The 15593-nt window shown below is 38.9% G+C and overlaps 1 gene segment (V, D, J or C); it reads right to left on the bottom strand.

Annotated features, from left to right (window-relative positions):
- Nucleotides 1-14072: 14072 nt before the first annotated feature.
- LOC100729629 (immunoglobulin kappa variable 1-9-like) lies at nucleotides 14073-14660 on the bottom strand. The segment is given in 2 exon segments: nucleotides 14073-14392; nucleotides 14511-14660. Coding segments are annotated over 2 exon segments (375 nt in total).
- Nucleotides 14661-15593: the final 933 nt, after the last annotated feature.

Consider the following 15593-nt stretch of genomic DNA (forward strand, 5'->3'; position numbering starts at 1 on the left):
ACCCTCTATCGATCTGCACAAAGAAGTCAATAACTGCATCACACACTCTAGTTCCAGTGTCACACTCTAGATTTAGATGCTTCCGAAAAGCCTCACCTCTGGCCATGTAAGGCTTTATGGTATACCTAAACAAATGGGGGCTAACACCAAAAAATACCTGTCAAAATGACAGAGGGCACTGTGTTACATGCTCCTGCAAGTTTGCAGTGTTATTGTCAAAGGACTTGACATTTCACACACTAAGCAATATGCAAACTTGATTTCTGTGCTAATGAGTAGAATGAAAGATGTTAGGTATTTTTTATGTCATTTGCTGGTAATATTATTTTTCCAAAGTATTATTTTGAGATGCTTGTGTTTGAGAAAGTGTTGCTATTTCTTGTGATAACTAATGATGAAGCTTTAAAAGCTCTTCCACTGGGAGTGTGCACTCGTCAGCTGTTGTCCCTACAAACCCAGAAATGAAAGTGTAGGAAATTTCTTGTTTAGTCCAAACAGGCTGTTGGCAGTTTTCTCTCATATCTATAGATGTAAATAACAGCAGTGTAAACTCTAAAGAACAATCTCACTTTGTCAAGATTTACATTATGCTGAAGCTGCGGTGATAGTGAGGAAAGCTGATCACTGCACAGTGGATGCAGATGAGGGGAAGGAAAGGAACCTCCCCTGTGTCCAGATGGGGAAGGCCGGTGTGTACATTTGATTTAGACCAAGGTCATCCCCAAGAAGAACATGGTTGTTGCTATTTCTGTTCTGTCTCACTGAGTTCAGAACCATAAAATAGAACCAAACGTATTGTGAATGGATTAGTAGGAGAGTGGGGAAATGGATTAGTTGTACTGACTAGTGTTTCTGGAGAGGAGAGGTTTTATGTTGATGGAGAGCATCATGATATGTGTTTACTGTTGGAAACATTTGGAGTGAATTACAGCAAAAATTGTTACCACAAGTGACAAAAACATGCAATTAATATTGACCAAGACTTGTTATCTTCCAAAGAGTTGCTCAAATTAGCAGAGATAGGCATTAAAATTGGTCAAATAATACGAACAATAATTGTTCCTTTCCTTGAGCTGATATTCTTTTTTTTTTTTTTAAATTTTATTTTAAAGTAGCGGAAGCAGAATAAAACCAATATAAAACAGCTTAAAAGATGCAGGACTTCAAATCATTACAAAATCAACAATGGTTACCATAATGTCTTTTGATGTCTTCAAACCAGCTGCAGATAACTTTGGACATAGTAAAAATCAAACATAACAGAATAGAGGAGAAATAACAAAATTAAAACAATGACTGCAATAAAAGATTTCATAACAAGCCAGTTGTAAATCCAAAAATGCTACCATAATATATTTTGCTATCTTTGAAATAGCTGCTCCTACCATTGTATTTGACATAATCAAACAAAACAAAAGAGAATAAAACCCAACCCAACAAAACAATGAAAACAACATATAACTTCCAAAACAAGATCATAGGTAATCAACACCCTCAGAAAGAGATCTCCTCTAGATGCCACACTGCATATCACTATCTTCTCAATCTATGATCATGCCTGGCCACAGCCCTGCAATATCAGTGAAATAACAAAGCATCACAGACATCCAATTGTGTTTCACTTCCATAGCTATCATCATAGCCTGTGTTTCTCTGGATAAGCTGGTGGCTTGTGGCAAGGGGTGGGGTTTTACAGTGAGGTGGGCAAGGGAATTGAGAGTTCTTGTTTGCCAGCTGGTAAACTGATAGGAGCTGGAGTCTGGTGGCCTGCATATGGTGCAGGTTCCAGGAATGGGCTTCTTCCAGGTGTGGCCTTGTTCTCTCTGCCCCCAGTCTGTGAGTGGAACTGAATCACAGTGAGAGGCTAGGATCTGGTTGTTCTAGTTGACTGGTACCCTGTGCATGGCTCTGGTTCCCAAATTGAACTTTCTTCCTGGTGTTTAATTAACACCATTAGCAGTACAATTAGTTTGGCTATCTTGTGCACACACACACACACACACACACACACAGATATATATATATATATATATATATATATATATATATATATATATATTCATAACAAAGGACCATTGTTAAAATTCTATCATCTTGTTTTGAAGCCCTATATTGCTATTGTATTGTTTGGGGACATTTTTGTTGTTGCTTTTGCTGCAGGTTATCTCCTGTTTTATTCTTTTGTTGTTCTGTTTCTATTCTCTTTACAAAATTTTTAAAAGGAGACCCCACCAAAATTATATTGCCATACCTTGATTCTTACTTATTTGGAGAAAACAATTAGTTTGTCCTCAGGTATATTCTTAATTCTGCACACATATGAACCTACTTGATTTGAATCCATTTCTAAAAGTTGGGAAAATTGTTCTTTTCCTTTTCCTATGCAAAAAAGAATAAATTTTATAAATGTGTTACCTGAGTTAATGGATAAATTGGAAGAAATGCATGCTGGCATGGAAGCTTTTCTTCTGTGAAAGTCTTGGCTGAGCCCAGCTCACCCACATCGACCTGCACACAAAAGACAATAACCGCATCATTGCATCATCCACCTAAATATCCTATGTCTCCTGTGCTCTTGACATCTCTCTCTTGCCCTATCATTTTATACCCTTGAAGACAGAGTCTTCTCTCTTCCATAGAAGGTCTCCATAAAACCACAGCTTGCCTGGAAAGGCAGATTGATGCCACAATTTGAATTTGAAGTTTCACATTTGACTTTCATTAAGGATTAGGACTATCATATCCCTTAAATATCTCACATGTATAGAGAGGCCTGAAGAGTGGCAATGCTAAAGCAGAGTACAGGAACAGAACCACAGTGGAGGGGATGGCGACTGTGTGCGTTGCCCAAAGACAACATCCATGGTCCCTGCAAACACAACCACAAGTATCATTTTGCTAATCCCTTAGGCAGTTGCAAGTCAATCAAGTTGCTTTAACCATCACAGTTGGGCTTACAAAGCTGACCTGAGGACCACGTTTCATCAGCAAGAATATCAGTATCCACCAGTACAACCATTATGGAAAACTTGTATAGTATTTTTCAAGCCATAATTTTTTTCTGTGTATCATTTCAGTATGTTTACAGAAATTATAATTATTTAACATACTACTATCATGATTTCCTTTGATTTTTGATTATTTTCCCATCACTGTTTACACATGCCTAAGGCAGGCACATGGAAGATAATGTCCTAACTGCCTGGAGTGGTTGTTTTTTGATCATGATTTTTGGGAAACCCCTCTCCTTCCCCTTGTAATGGGTCATGTTTTTCTTTTTCTTTGTTTTATAATTATTTATGGGAAATTTATAATGTGAAATAAATATTTCCAGGCTGGGTATTTGACTCAGTGGCATAAACGCTTACCTGGGAGGCACAAGGGCATGAGTTTAATCTCTAGTAATGAAAAAGTAAATAAATAAATAAAATAAGCATTTCCCAGTCTCTGGAGAAGGATGCAGAGACCTTCACTGATGCCCAAGGACTGCTCTGAGATTTCTACTCTGCCTTTGTGAAGGCTGAAGATTTTTTAATTCTCTTGCAGGGTGGCATGGACTTAGCTCTATTCTCTTCTTCTCAAATTCTTTTATAGACATTCTTATTTTAAATGATGTTATTGTCTAAATGGTCTCAACCAAGTCTCTTCTGGGGTCTTAGAACCCGTCATGTTTCATGGTCCCTTTTGCTCAATTCAGTTTTCACAAACTGTGGCCCTCACTACTGCTTATCACTGGCTTTACATGAATGATGTCTGGGTGACATTACTTTTCCTGATGTAAATGCTGAATCAGATAAGAGAAAGAAAATTGTTAGTCAGTGTCAGGAATGTTAGAAGATTTCAATTAAATTCTGTTTTTCTCCTTGTGTCCCAAGGGTGTGAAATGCCATTTGTGCCCTGTCATGGTTTATGTCACTGGCATCCAAATCTCATGCAATTATGGACATGACCAAATCTAGCATTTGTCATTGATCTGTTGTCTAGCATTTGGATTGGTGGTGTAATTGTTTCACCCAGATATGGAGCCATCCTATGTTGTATGGCAGGTATAAGATGTCTCTTTCTCTCTAGTCAGTTTGCACCTTGTTTTTGTGGTGGCCATGGGCACAAACCTGCCATGCCACCCTGCCTTGGAGCCAGCTGAATACGGACTGAAGTCTCCAAACACTGTAGTAAATAAATGTTTCATTCCCTAATTTTTGGTGTCATGTATTTTGTCTCAACAGTAAGTAAAAAGTTAGACAGAATTTGGTACCAAAGAAGTGGGATCATTGCTGTGACTGTACCTGACCATGTGGTTTGAGAGCCTTTGGAAATAGCCTGTGGTATAGTTTGGAAAGGTTCAGACATGTCGTCTGAATGCATACAATTGGAACAGCTGAGGCTGTTCTGTAGAGGAGATTCTGTTCAGAGCTCAGGAGGCCAGAAGGTGGATAAAAAGCCTACCAATAAAGATCAGGTTTGGGAGATTTCTGCCGAGAAGAAAAATGACACTGGTTTTTGGACTCCACCTGATGTACGTCATGGCTTGGCAGAAAGTTTCTGTGCATTTTGCTCATATCCAGAGACTTTTCCTGAGACAGTAATTAAGGGTAAGGACTGATTAATCTTGCAAGGAAAATTTCAATGCAATTGAATATTGAATCTGTGGCATGACTATTGTTGGTAGCTTTTAGCCAGATTTATGTTATGAATCAAGAGCAAAGAGCACAGAAGGATAATTTAAAATGTCTTAGTATTGCCAGAGAGCTGTGGACTATAAAGATAAAGCTGATAATTCCATTGTAGAGAGGCAGTAGATAAATAAAAAAGATTGCTTGGACATCCCAGGAAGCAAGTCTCCATCATTTTCAGGCTCAAATCTTCAAATATGGAAGATTCTGCTCAAAGGAGAAATGTGCAGAGCACCATGCTCCAGATTGGCAGTGGAGGGCATAAGAGGTTCCATAATGGCAGTAGCTGCACCAGGTTCCAGGGTGGCAGCAACATAGATAAACTTTTCTTCAAAATCAGGTTCATGCAGCCCTGCAATAGAGGCACTCGACTCCTACAGCCAAGAGAGTAAAGCCTGGCTACTGCTCTAGCTGGCAGTAAACCTTGACTGTATCCACATGGCACTGGTATCAGGTGCAGTGAAAATGCACAAATTCTGAGGCTAAGACAGCTTCCACCCCAGTTACAAAAGGCCTGAGTGACCAAGCAGTGTGGCCCTGAAAGGGCAATATGTAAAGTTGTAAGGGTGAAGCCAAAGGTACAGAGATGATCCCAGAAATTTGGAAAAGCCAGGAGTGTGGATCATCCAAGGAAAGCTGCAAAAAGCGAGCAAAGGTGGCTGAAGAGAGAAGCTGTGGGAGATGAAATTTCTGGAAGTACCACAGAGGTGGAATCACCCAAGTCTTTTAGAGCTTGTAATCAGAATATTTCAAATGCTGGGGATGAAATTCTAGAACATAATGTTCACCCTGATGGATGGTGGACTTGCTTTGTTTCCAATGCTTTATATTTCCCTGTTATAACTTTTGGAATGGTAAAGTTTATATTCTGCCTATGCATTTTGGAAATGTTTAACCTTGTTTCATTTGAATAGGGGATTATAGTTAAGAATTTGCATAGATCTTGATGAGACTTGGGACTTGGACTTTTCAATAATGCTGAAACTGTTAGGACATTGACAAATTTGGTGACAGATGAAATGTAGTTTATGTAAAGGATGTGCATGAGTCTTTGTGAGATAGGGGTGAAAAGTCATGGTTTATGTCAATGGCCCTCAAGCTTCATGCAACCATGGACATGTCCAATCCAGTGTTTGTGATTGATTTGTTGTTTAGCGCTTGAATTGGTGGTGTGAGTATTTCACCTGCCCAGGGCTGGAGCCAGCATATGATGCATCGTGGGAAGAAGATGTTGCTCTCTTGCCAGGTTGTTCCTTGCTGTTTGTGGCAACCATGAACGCCAACCCTACCTTGCCATCTTAACTTGGAGCCTGGTGAGTATGGAATGAAGTCTCCAAAAACTGTAAGAAATAAACCTTTCCTTCCCTAATTTTGGGTCAGGTATTTTGCCTCAGCAATGGTAAAAAATAACTAATGCATGTCCTTACTTTTTAAATCTCTCACAAGATGTGCACTGTGTAATGGCACACAGAAGTTTTATGATATTTTCTCTGTTAACTAACTCATATTTTCTTGATTCATTGTTTGCTTTTTCTTCCTTTGTTTTTTCTTTCTCTTTCTTATTTTCATCCTTCTTGTCTTGACTTCTTCCTTCCCTTCTTCTTACTATTTATTTGTCTTTCTTCCTTCTTCCTTGGACTCCCTCTGACTATGGACGGAAACCTGCAAAATTTTAAGAAACAAATCTTCCCTTACATAATTTTTGGCATCAGATACTTTATTTCAACAATGAGAGATAAGTAATTAAGAAAAAGGGTATCTGAAGAGGATCAAGAACATTAGCATTAGTTTCATATTGACTATGAATTTGCAAATGGATATTTGAATAATTAATACAAAATTTATTTTATCACTTTTCAGCTCCACTCTTCCTGGGGATACATTCTGTAGAAGAATTTGTTAAATGTGATAACTGAAGTGAAACTAGTATGGCGAAATTAAACTACAAAGCCAAGGTCCAATTCTAGGGCTAGGGATCAGTAGCAGTCTGAGAAAAACCAGGCCACACAGCAAGAGTGGAGAGGCAGGCAAGCCAGAGAAGCTTCCTCCACATTAGAGCTGCTCTCCACTGCTATCACTGTCCACAGCTCTATACTGTCATATCAGTGTTGGTATCAGGTTATCCTAGGAGCATGAATCCTATATGCATGCAAAGAATCTATGCTGTGTGCTTGTTATGAGAACCAAATCATCCTTGTCTGTCTCATTCCCTCCCATGAAAAAGTTGTCTTCTATGAAACTTTTCCCTGGGTCAAAATTGTTAGAATTACACTTTAAGTGACAGATTTCATTCTTCAGGATAAAAGTCACTTTCTCAGGTGTCAGCCTTAATGAGTACCTCTTTCTCCCCATAGCCTAGATATATGGGCACAATCATCAGATTCTGAGCCAAGGAAGTCTGAGTATACTCCACAGGAAAAGGAGCGAGAAGGAAGAGTGCCCTGGAGGGACAAAAAAAGCTCTATTGTGTCACAGCAACTTGTCTCCTTGCTCTTTCTAACTACAAGGAGCCTCTGTATATCTGCACACAGTGAGAAGGTGACTTGTAGAGTAAAACCTTTGTCCCTTCACTGAAATAAATGACATGAGTGATTACTTTGGGGAGCAGTGAGCACACTGACCTGAGCTTGCAGGATAGATGGGTAGTTCAGTGTGTTTGATAAAGGAAATGCAGGAAGCTCCATCAGATAAAAAGTACCATATTTCCAATACTACTAACATTATGCTGTGGAAAACATGCAAATTGGTAATTTATTTCATGCCTTCTAATTGTATTGTCAATATTCTATATCTTCTGCCTTTATGCTAAGTAAAATTCCTTGACAGTGGTGATAAGACAGGGAGAACCATAATGAGCTGTCACTCAGCTCTCCCTGCCATCATTTCAGGCTGCTCACAGGTCATGGGACCCAGGCCTTCTCCTACAATTTCTGTCTCCCTGGCTGCTGCATAAGTTCAGGTCTCGAATTGTGCAGGGAGAACTGAAGACAACATTCAGTAGTAGAGAGTCCTCTGGGTTCCTGAGCACCTAGCTCTCAAAGAGATGGAGGAAACGGTGGTGCTGGGCCCAAGATGGCAGCACAGGAGGGCAGCTGAGCCAGCCAAGCAGGGAGGATTTTGTTCACTGCTGCATCACCTTGTGAAAAACTTTTGTACTTTGCACACAGTAATAAACTCCAACATCCTCAGCCTCCACCCTGCTGAATTTGAGATTGAAATCTGTCCCAGACCCACTGCCACTGAACCTGTCTAGAACCCAGTAATCCCGCTTGGAGACCCGTGAAGCCTTGGCTGGCTTCTGTACAAGGTAGGGGAAATAGGTTTCTCCATTACTATGCAGGACACTGACTGGATGTGCAGGAGATGAAGGCCATCTCTCCAGGGTGGATGAGCAGGGAGGGTGGAGTCTGGGTCAACACTACATCCCCACCACATTCTGAAATAGTGACAGAGAGATGCAAGATTATTTGCAAATATGATGACAATATTTGTGACTTTCCTCTTATTATTTATTTCAAGATGATCATACATTCTTATTTATAGAATCCTTTCTAAAAATTTATTGATCCATTTACAAAGCCCAAGTACATTTGTCTTAATCAAGATGGTCATTAGATCATTGGCAATTCTTACAGGATCTCTATTTCTCACAAGGCATTAGTATCCATTCTTTGAAGTGAAGAACATATGTCTCTAACACACGTTCAGAATAGCATGACAAGTGATAGAATCCCTGAAGACATGTACACCCTAACCTCTCTCTGATCTTACCAGAAATCCAAGGCATTAGCTGCCCCAGGAGCTGAGTAGGAAACCTCATTTTGAGAAGATGAACTGAGGAATCCAGATTGGCCAAAACAAGATCAGAGCTCAGCTGTGATCTCAAACTTGCAAAGGAAAGTTTTATCTGGAGGACAACATGCAAATCCCGTAGGAGTTATCCTGATATGAAATAATTTAGTAGGTAAAATGAAAAAAGAGAACTGGAGGATGGGGATCTTCCCTGTGATCACAGTGACCTCCAACATCCTTTAGAATAAAATGATTAAAGTGTCAATCAAAGTAGACATAATTTAAGAACAATCTATCCAGGAATGTTGAGATGAAGGACACATGACATTGCACTGGCTGCTCTCGCATGTCAGGAAAATATGGAGACCATTGCTTAGGTTTAGTTAAGAAGCTAAATTATTGCCCTATTAATTTGTGCTCAACAGAATTTGAGAAAGAAGTAACACTCATCTGCAAAGTCCTGCACAGTTGGGGCCTCCAAATAAAAGATATCCTTGAAGAAGCTGATCAGCTGTCTAGTGTCATCTGTGACCAGGAGAAGTGTGGGAGAAAGTTATATGCCCACACTAGCATATGACTTTCCCTGGGACATAAAACACACACAAGCATTGTTCAAATGGCCTTAATAGGAAGAAAAATGCATGCCTCTTGCATATACACAGTTGGTAACCCATTTTCTCTAGGAGTGAAACCAGAAATAATCATAGCATTCAGATAATAAAAATCCTGATTAGCAGTTGATACATTCTGATATATACAGTTGCATTAATATCCTTTTGATTCCTAATACTATTAGAAAAAGATGGAAGAATGTAAATCATAAAGTGTAAAACCTATAACTATATTTTCTTTTTCAGAATTATTTTGTGTATTCTTCATTTTTACATGCATAATAATTATAATATTAAATTAATGGTTACACAAAAGGTAGCTGACATTTTTCCATGTTCGTCAAGTAGAAAACATACTATCATTAAAGTTCAATTTTTTCATAGGATGTACAAGCACAAATGTATCTCATGCAATGAAATTCAACCGATATAGAAATGATTTGTTTACGTTCATGAGTATGTTCTAGAATGTACAAGAAAAATCAAAGGAACTAGGATAGCCATGAAAATTTTGAGGAATAAAAATAGAATATGAATGATATTATATTCTAAAACATTTATAGCAGATGAGAATATATTTCAATAGTAGAGCATTTGTCTAGTTTGTATAAAGGTTTCAGTTTGATTCCAAGCAGTGCAAAAATAGGTGGGGTATTATCAAGGAACTTCAGTAAGTCAGTGTTGTGCACCATGGGAAGGAAGAGAAATAAACTGAAATAACAATAAATAAGATTCTAGAGAGAAGACTCACATATACAAGGTTATTCCTACAAAGATAGCAAAGTCAATTTTATGTTAATGTGTCTTTTTTTCCAAAAAATGCTGAGGAGAAAATGTAAATAAAAATAAAATTAATTGTATGGAGGAAAAACATTTATCCATATGATATCTGGTAAAAATATGAATTAATTGAATATTAGTCTCCAAGTATGAGTTGGCAAGCTTTAGGAGAAAACACAAGAGTATAACTTTAAAATGTAAAATTAGGAAAACATATAACAGGACATAAATAAAAGCCCAGGAGAGAAATAATGATAAATTAGACTCCATTAAGGGTGATGAAAGAAATTACTTAAAACACAAATAAATGGAAGAGTCCCATGTGTTTCTGGACTGGAGGAATTAATGCAGCTGAAATGTTCATGGCATCTAAAGTGCATTACCAGTCAGTGTTATATCTGAAAATTACGCTGTGAAAATGAGACTGTAATAATAAATTCTGCTCAGTAAGAACAATTTTTTCCTGCCAATCTTTTTAGTCAGATTCCTCTTCACCCCAGGGACTTGTCAAACTCAGGTCTATCAGGTGTCACTGTAATTTAAATTTGTCCTCTGAAATTCTTTTCAAAAAATTATGCATCTTCTATTCCCTGTCAGTTCCCTACTTTTACTCAACATAATTGTTTTTTAGGTTAAGTCATGTTGTTCATGCACCTTCTTGTTCATGTTCTGGTTCATGTGACCTTCTTTATTTCTGAGTACTATTTAATGGATGGTGATATCATGATGAATTGCTTCATGTGTTGAAAATGCTGTAGGTGGTTTTCATGGTGGGCTATTATGAATAAAGCTGGTTTCCATAGTCTTACACAAGGTCTTAACTGAACATGTGTCTTCAAGTACATCAGCCAAAGGCTTGAAAGTTCTGCAGTTGAATGGGACACTATGAAAATAGGTTTTTATGACTCTGCTGAGCTATTCTCTTAGGAAGTCATGTGGTCATCATTTCCACTGAGAATTGCTGAGCATTTTAGATGCTCACATTACTTGAGTTTTAAAATTTTATTTGATACTCAATAGTAATCATATGAGGTAGAGGTCTTTAAGTCATTTGTTAATTACCATGTGTTGTGGTTTGGTAACTAGTGGTGAACTTAAGGCCAGCTGGATTACATCAGCATGCATTGAGAGAAGATGCTCCACCTGAGAAGGGTTGCCAGGATAAATAGGTGACAAGAAGAGAGGTGTGGAGAGGGATTGAGGTGTTATGGAGGCATTGTTGGTTCTCCTATGAGTTGCTGTCTGAGCTGTTGGTTCTCCTGGAGAAGCTTTGGTCTTCACATCGAGCATTGCTTCCTGGCTCCAGAGGGGAAGACATGTGCTGCCTGGTCTCCAGGATGAACTCGTCACGCTGCTTCCTGGCACGTACCCGACTGTGCTTGTCGTCGGAGGAGCTCGGAGCCTCCATGTTGCTGAGCACAGCTGTGGTTCCTTTCAGGACAGCCCCGCTCTTTGTTGTGAGTGTGACTTCTCAGCTCCAGTGTAGAACCCTCATCCCACTAGCACAGCTCCTTCATCCTGCCAGCATAGACATTCTGGCTTCCACCGCTGACCCTTGGGTCTTCCCGGCACGAATCTGTAAAAGAGACTGGCGTGAGTCCTTTCTTGTGGGCTCTGGACTTCCAGTTGGACTCGTGGAGGCGTTGTTCTGAGATCTGGATTTTTATCTGGACTCATTTGGGACATTGCCATGGGGTTTAGACTCTTGACTAAATAGTCTATGTTGTTGGTGTTGCGGATAGATTTCCTGCATTCTCCTGTGTTAACTTCTGGTGACCATTATAAAAATATTATAAACTCCATGTCCTGACCTGAATTGTTCTCTCTGTACAACCCCTGACTACAACACCATGTTTCAGTGCTTGACATATTTTAGAAAGCTGAGAGCTAATCTTAATTAATACATCCTACTAAAAAGGCAAAAAGTAGTAACAAAAATCTTGGAAAGTAAGAATAAATGAAAACATCCTGTCAATTGGATGAAGAACCAGGAAATAGGTAACACAGAGAGAATGCTTATTCTGGCTGAGTCTGAGATGTTTTAGAAGAATAAATCCATGTGACACTTGAAGATTTTGTCCCTACGATAGTTGCAACCTCCTCTGCTGTTGCTATCTTGATGGGAAACTAGAAAGCATTCTAGTGTCCCTATGTTAACCATGCCACGTCCTATTGTCTTCCTATGAATTAAGTCTGTAGTTCATCCAGGAATGAAATGCTGTATTTATGGAAGATGTTCAGGTACCACAGGCTAAAAGCCACATATGAAAATATAAAAATAAGGAAAAGAAATATTTTTATATAGATGCAATGCCTCAGTTGATGCACCAGGAAATATGCTGAAGCAAAAGGGAAAGATAGGCAGGGAGGGTCATGAAGGACTCTGTATAGCAAGTCAAGGCGTTCAGATTTCATACTGTGGAAGACAAGCAGGATTCATGACTTCAAGCTCAGGAGTGAATAATGGAAAATACTGGGTAGTTAATATAGTATTGAAGAAGAAAAGTATGTAAACAATACTCAATGGTTGTTACTGTCACTTGCATAAGAGGGATGAAAAAATGAGAGGTAGATCAATTCCTGTTTAAAATTAACTCATCCCAAGAAATAGTGGTTATTTTGGTGAACCAAACAAATGTTTCTTTATACTGCCACATATTTTTTCTATACTTTTACATATGTACTGTAGAAATAAAAATAAATTTTAAAAAGTATTTTTTCAATGTGAAATGATACCAAATCTTTTTTTTTTCATTTCTTAGGAAACAGATCAACATGCACAGAGTCCTCCCTACCTTATAGGCAGCAAAACAATAAATGGATTTGAAAGACATACAAAGGAACAGTGAGAGTTCCAGTGCTCCACCTGTAAATCCAATTGACTAGCTAGGGATTTAGCTCAGTGGTGTAAGCACCTGTCTGGCAAGTGTGAGGACATAAACTCAATCCCTGGTATGGAAGAAAAATTCAATTGACTGTATAGACACCAGAATTTATATAAAAGGTGTATCAATAAAATTCTCTTTGAAAAAAAAAGAATTAAAATATTCCTCTGCATGTTTTAACTTTTTTTCCCAACCTCTTGCTTGCCTTTCAGATGCTTATGCCACAGAGCTAAATGCCCTTCCCATTCTATAATAGACTCTCAGCATTTATTCCAAGAAGTCAGCACATTTCTGGTGACCTCTGAGATACAATCAGTACTACAAAAGCACCATTGTATTGCATAGTAAAGGATCTAACACCTTTCCTAAGCCAGGGCATTTGTGATACTAATAGATGCTATAAAGGGTGTCTGGGTAGTAGCAAAATGTTATTTGTTATATCTTACTTCCATGTTCCATAGCAGTAGGTTTTGAATTTTTGTGAAACTTTTCCATACGCTAAATTGTAACATTTTATCTTTAGTAAAAATAATTATGGACAAGGGAAGACATTGACATGCATAAAGTAGAGAAGAATGAGGGTGCACAGGTAAAAGACAGTGGTATTTAGTGCAGATAAAATATATTATCATACCAAAATTACTGACATATGTCAATATGACATATTGTCATACCATGATTATTGACCGTGTTTTTGATCAAATGATCAAAATCAGAGTCAATTATAATGTGAACTATAAACTTTTTTGTTTAATCTTGATTAACTACAAAGGAATTGCAATCAATTTACGATGATGATATAGTGATGATGATTTATGGTGATGATGATGATGTAAAAACACTTCTCTACTTTAAATTTTGCTTTTAATATAAATCTCTAAATTAGTACAATAAATAGCCTTACAGTAGCCATGGCTGATTTTCTATTATGCTGTTTTGAAGTTTTGTATCACTGTCGGTGTTTCATTAGGATTGTTTTTATTCTCTTGTATTTTGTTTTAGTCTTTTTAATAAAAAATAAATAAATTTCTAAAAGTGAGGAGTCTTTAAAAGTATTACATGGAATCCACAGGGCAATTTCTCTGCTGTCATGTGAATACAAAACGATGTCATAATCCACATTACTCCATTGTACTCATTGGTGTCCATCATTAAATCAGTTTTGAGGAACAGAAATAAAAACTTAGTGTAGAGAGGAGCTTCCTTGGAGGCTTCTACTATCTTTCTAGTGAACTGCAAAGCTTGAATGCATCTGAGAAGTCTGCTCTTCAGCTGGAGACACAAGAGCAGCTGGGGCAGCTCAGTCTGGCACTTCTGCTTCTCTGGGAGGTTTATGTCATGGCTTGTATCACTGTGGGAGGGGAACTAGCATACTGCTGACAGTAATAAATTGCAAAGTCTTCAGGCTGAAGGCTACTGATGGTGAGAGTGAAATCTGTCCCAGATCCACTGCCACTGAACCTTGATGGGACCCCAGATTGTAAATTGGTGGCACGATAGATCAGGAGTTTAGGAGCTTGCCCTGGTTTCTGCTGATACCAGCTTAAGTAACTGCTAATCCCTTGACTGGCCCGGCAACTGATGGTGACGGTGTCTCCCACAGATGCAGATGTGGATGCAGGCTGTGTCAACTGGATATCACATCTGGCACCTGAAATGAGAAGCAACAAATGTCAACATGATTATCCATGATAAAGCAGGACCTCCCTGAAAAGTCAGGCTATGCTGAACACACTACTGAGTAAATTCTTGGTGCTGCCCTTCCTTACCTGGAACCCAGAGCAGCAAGAGGCTCAGAAAGTGAGCAGGGATCTTCATACCCATGCTGTGTCCTGACTGGGACTGAAACTGCACAGCCTGAGATGAGCAGCCTATGAAGAAGCACTTAAGTAGCTGGTGGGCTCTGGAGATATGCAAATCAGCAGGGTCTCATGAGCTTTAGCCCAGCTGCAGTGTTAACACATCTCAGCAGAGGCTTATTCTCCCCTGGGGTCTCTGTCCACAGCAGGACACAAATCTGTCCACCAGATTTGCCTGCAGAGAATGTGTTTCTCCCCTGGGCCACAGCTGCTCTCTCATGAGTAGAGCAAACTGTTGTTTCATGGTTCAGATCATACTTTTCTTGAGGACCATGGTCCTATGATAGGATTCCTTGAGAAGGAAGACATAAGGGAAACAAATGGGCTGCTTCTAGTTGTGGGCATAAAAGGAGACATAAAGAGTTTAGAGCAGAATTTGTGAATGTTTGAACTTGTTCCTGTGCTCACTATCACAGCATGACTGAGATGGCAGTGGAGGACATGAGTAATGCTGCTGTCCCACCCCAGGCTTTCTCCAAGCATGCACAAGTGCACATGTTTCTACTTGTCTTCTTGCAAGCAGAGTTCTAGGGTCCAGCCAGGTTCTTGCTCTCAATTTTCTTTGCACGATAAGTCAGAATCATTTCAGAAGCAATATGAGAAATGGGAAATATTTAAAATGCCAAACGAATTCTAGGTGTTGGGATAGTTTGGAATGGTTCAGCAGCTTGGGTACAGTAAAAAGGACACAAATTTTTTCCTGTTCCTTTTGGAATCTCAACCCAAAACTTTTCAGGTTTGCTTGTGCCATCTTTTGATCTCTAGAGTGTTGCAATGCCTCTCTGTACCAAATAGTCTCTAAACTCTTTCTGGAAGAAGCTAAGGCAAACTTTTTCACCTCTCTTTCCCATTTAAAGTGTATGAAAACCTTTCCCAGTACCTGTTCATCTCATTCATTCCTTTACATTTAACTTGTGAAAGGGTCACATGAGCCTCTAAATCCCTACACTTGCCTAGGATAAAGCTCATCTGTGCTCGCCATCTAAAGCAGGT

Source organism: Cavia porcellus, unplaced genomic scaffold (assembly GCF_034190915.1).
Source record: "Cavia porcellus strain 051 isolate PalLab524CR breed Dunkin Hartley unplaced genomic scaffold, mCavPor4.1 scaffold_18, whole genome shotgun sequence".
Classification (NCBI taxonomy): Eukaryota; Metazoa; Chordata; class Mammalia; order Rodentia; family Caviidae; genus Cavia; species Cavia porcellus.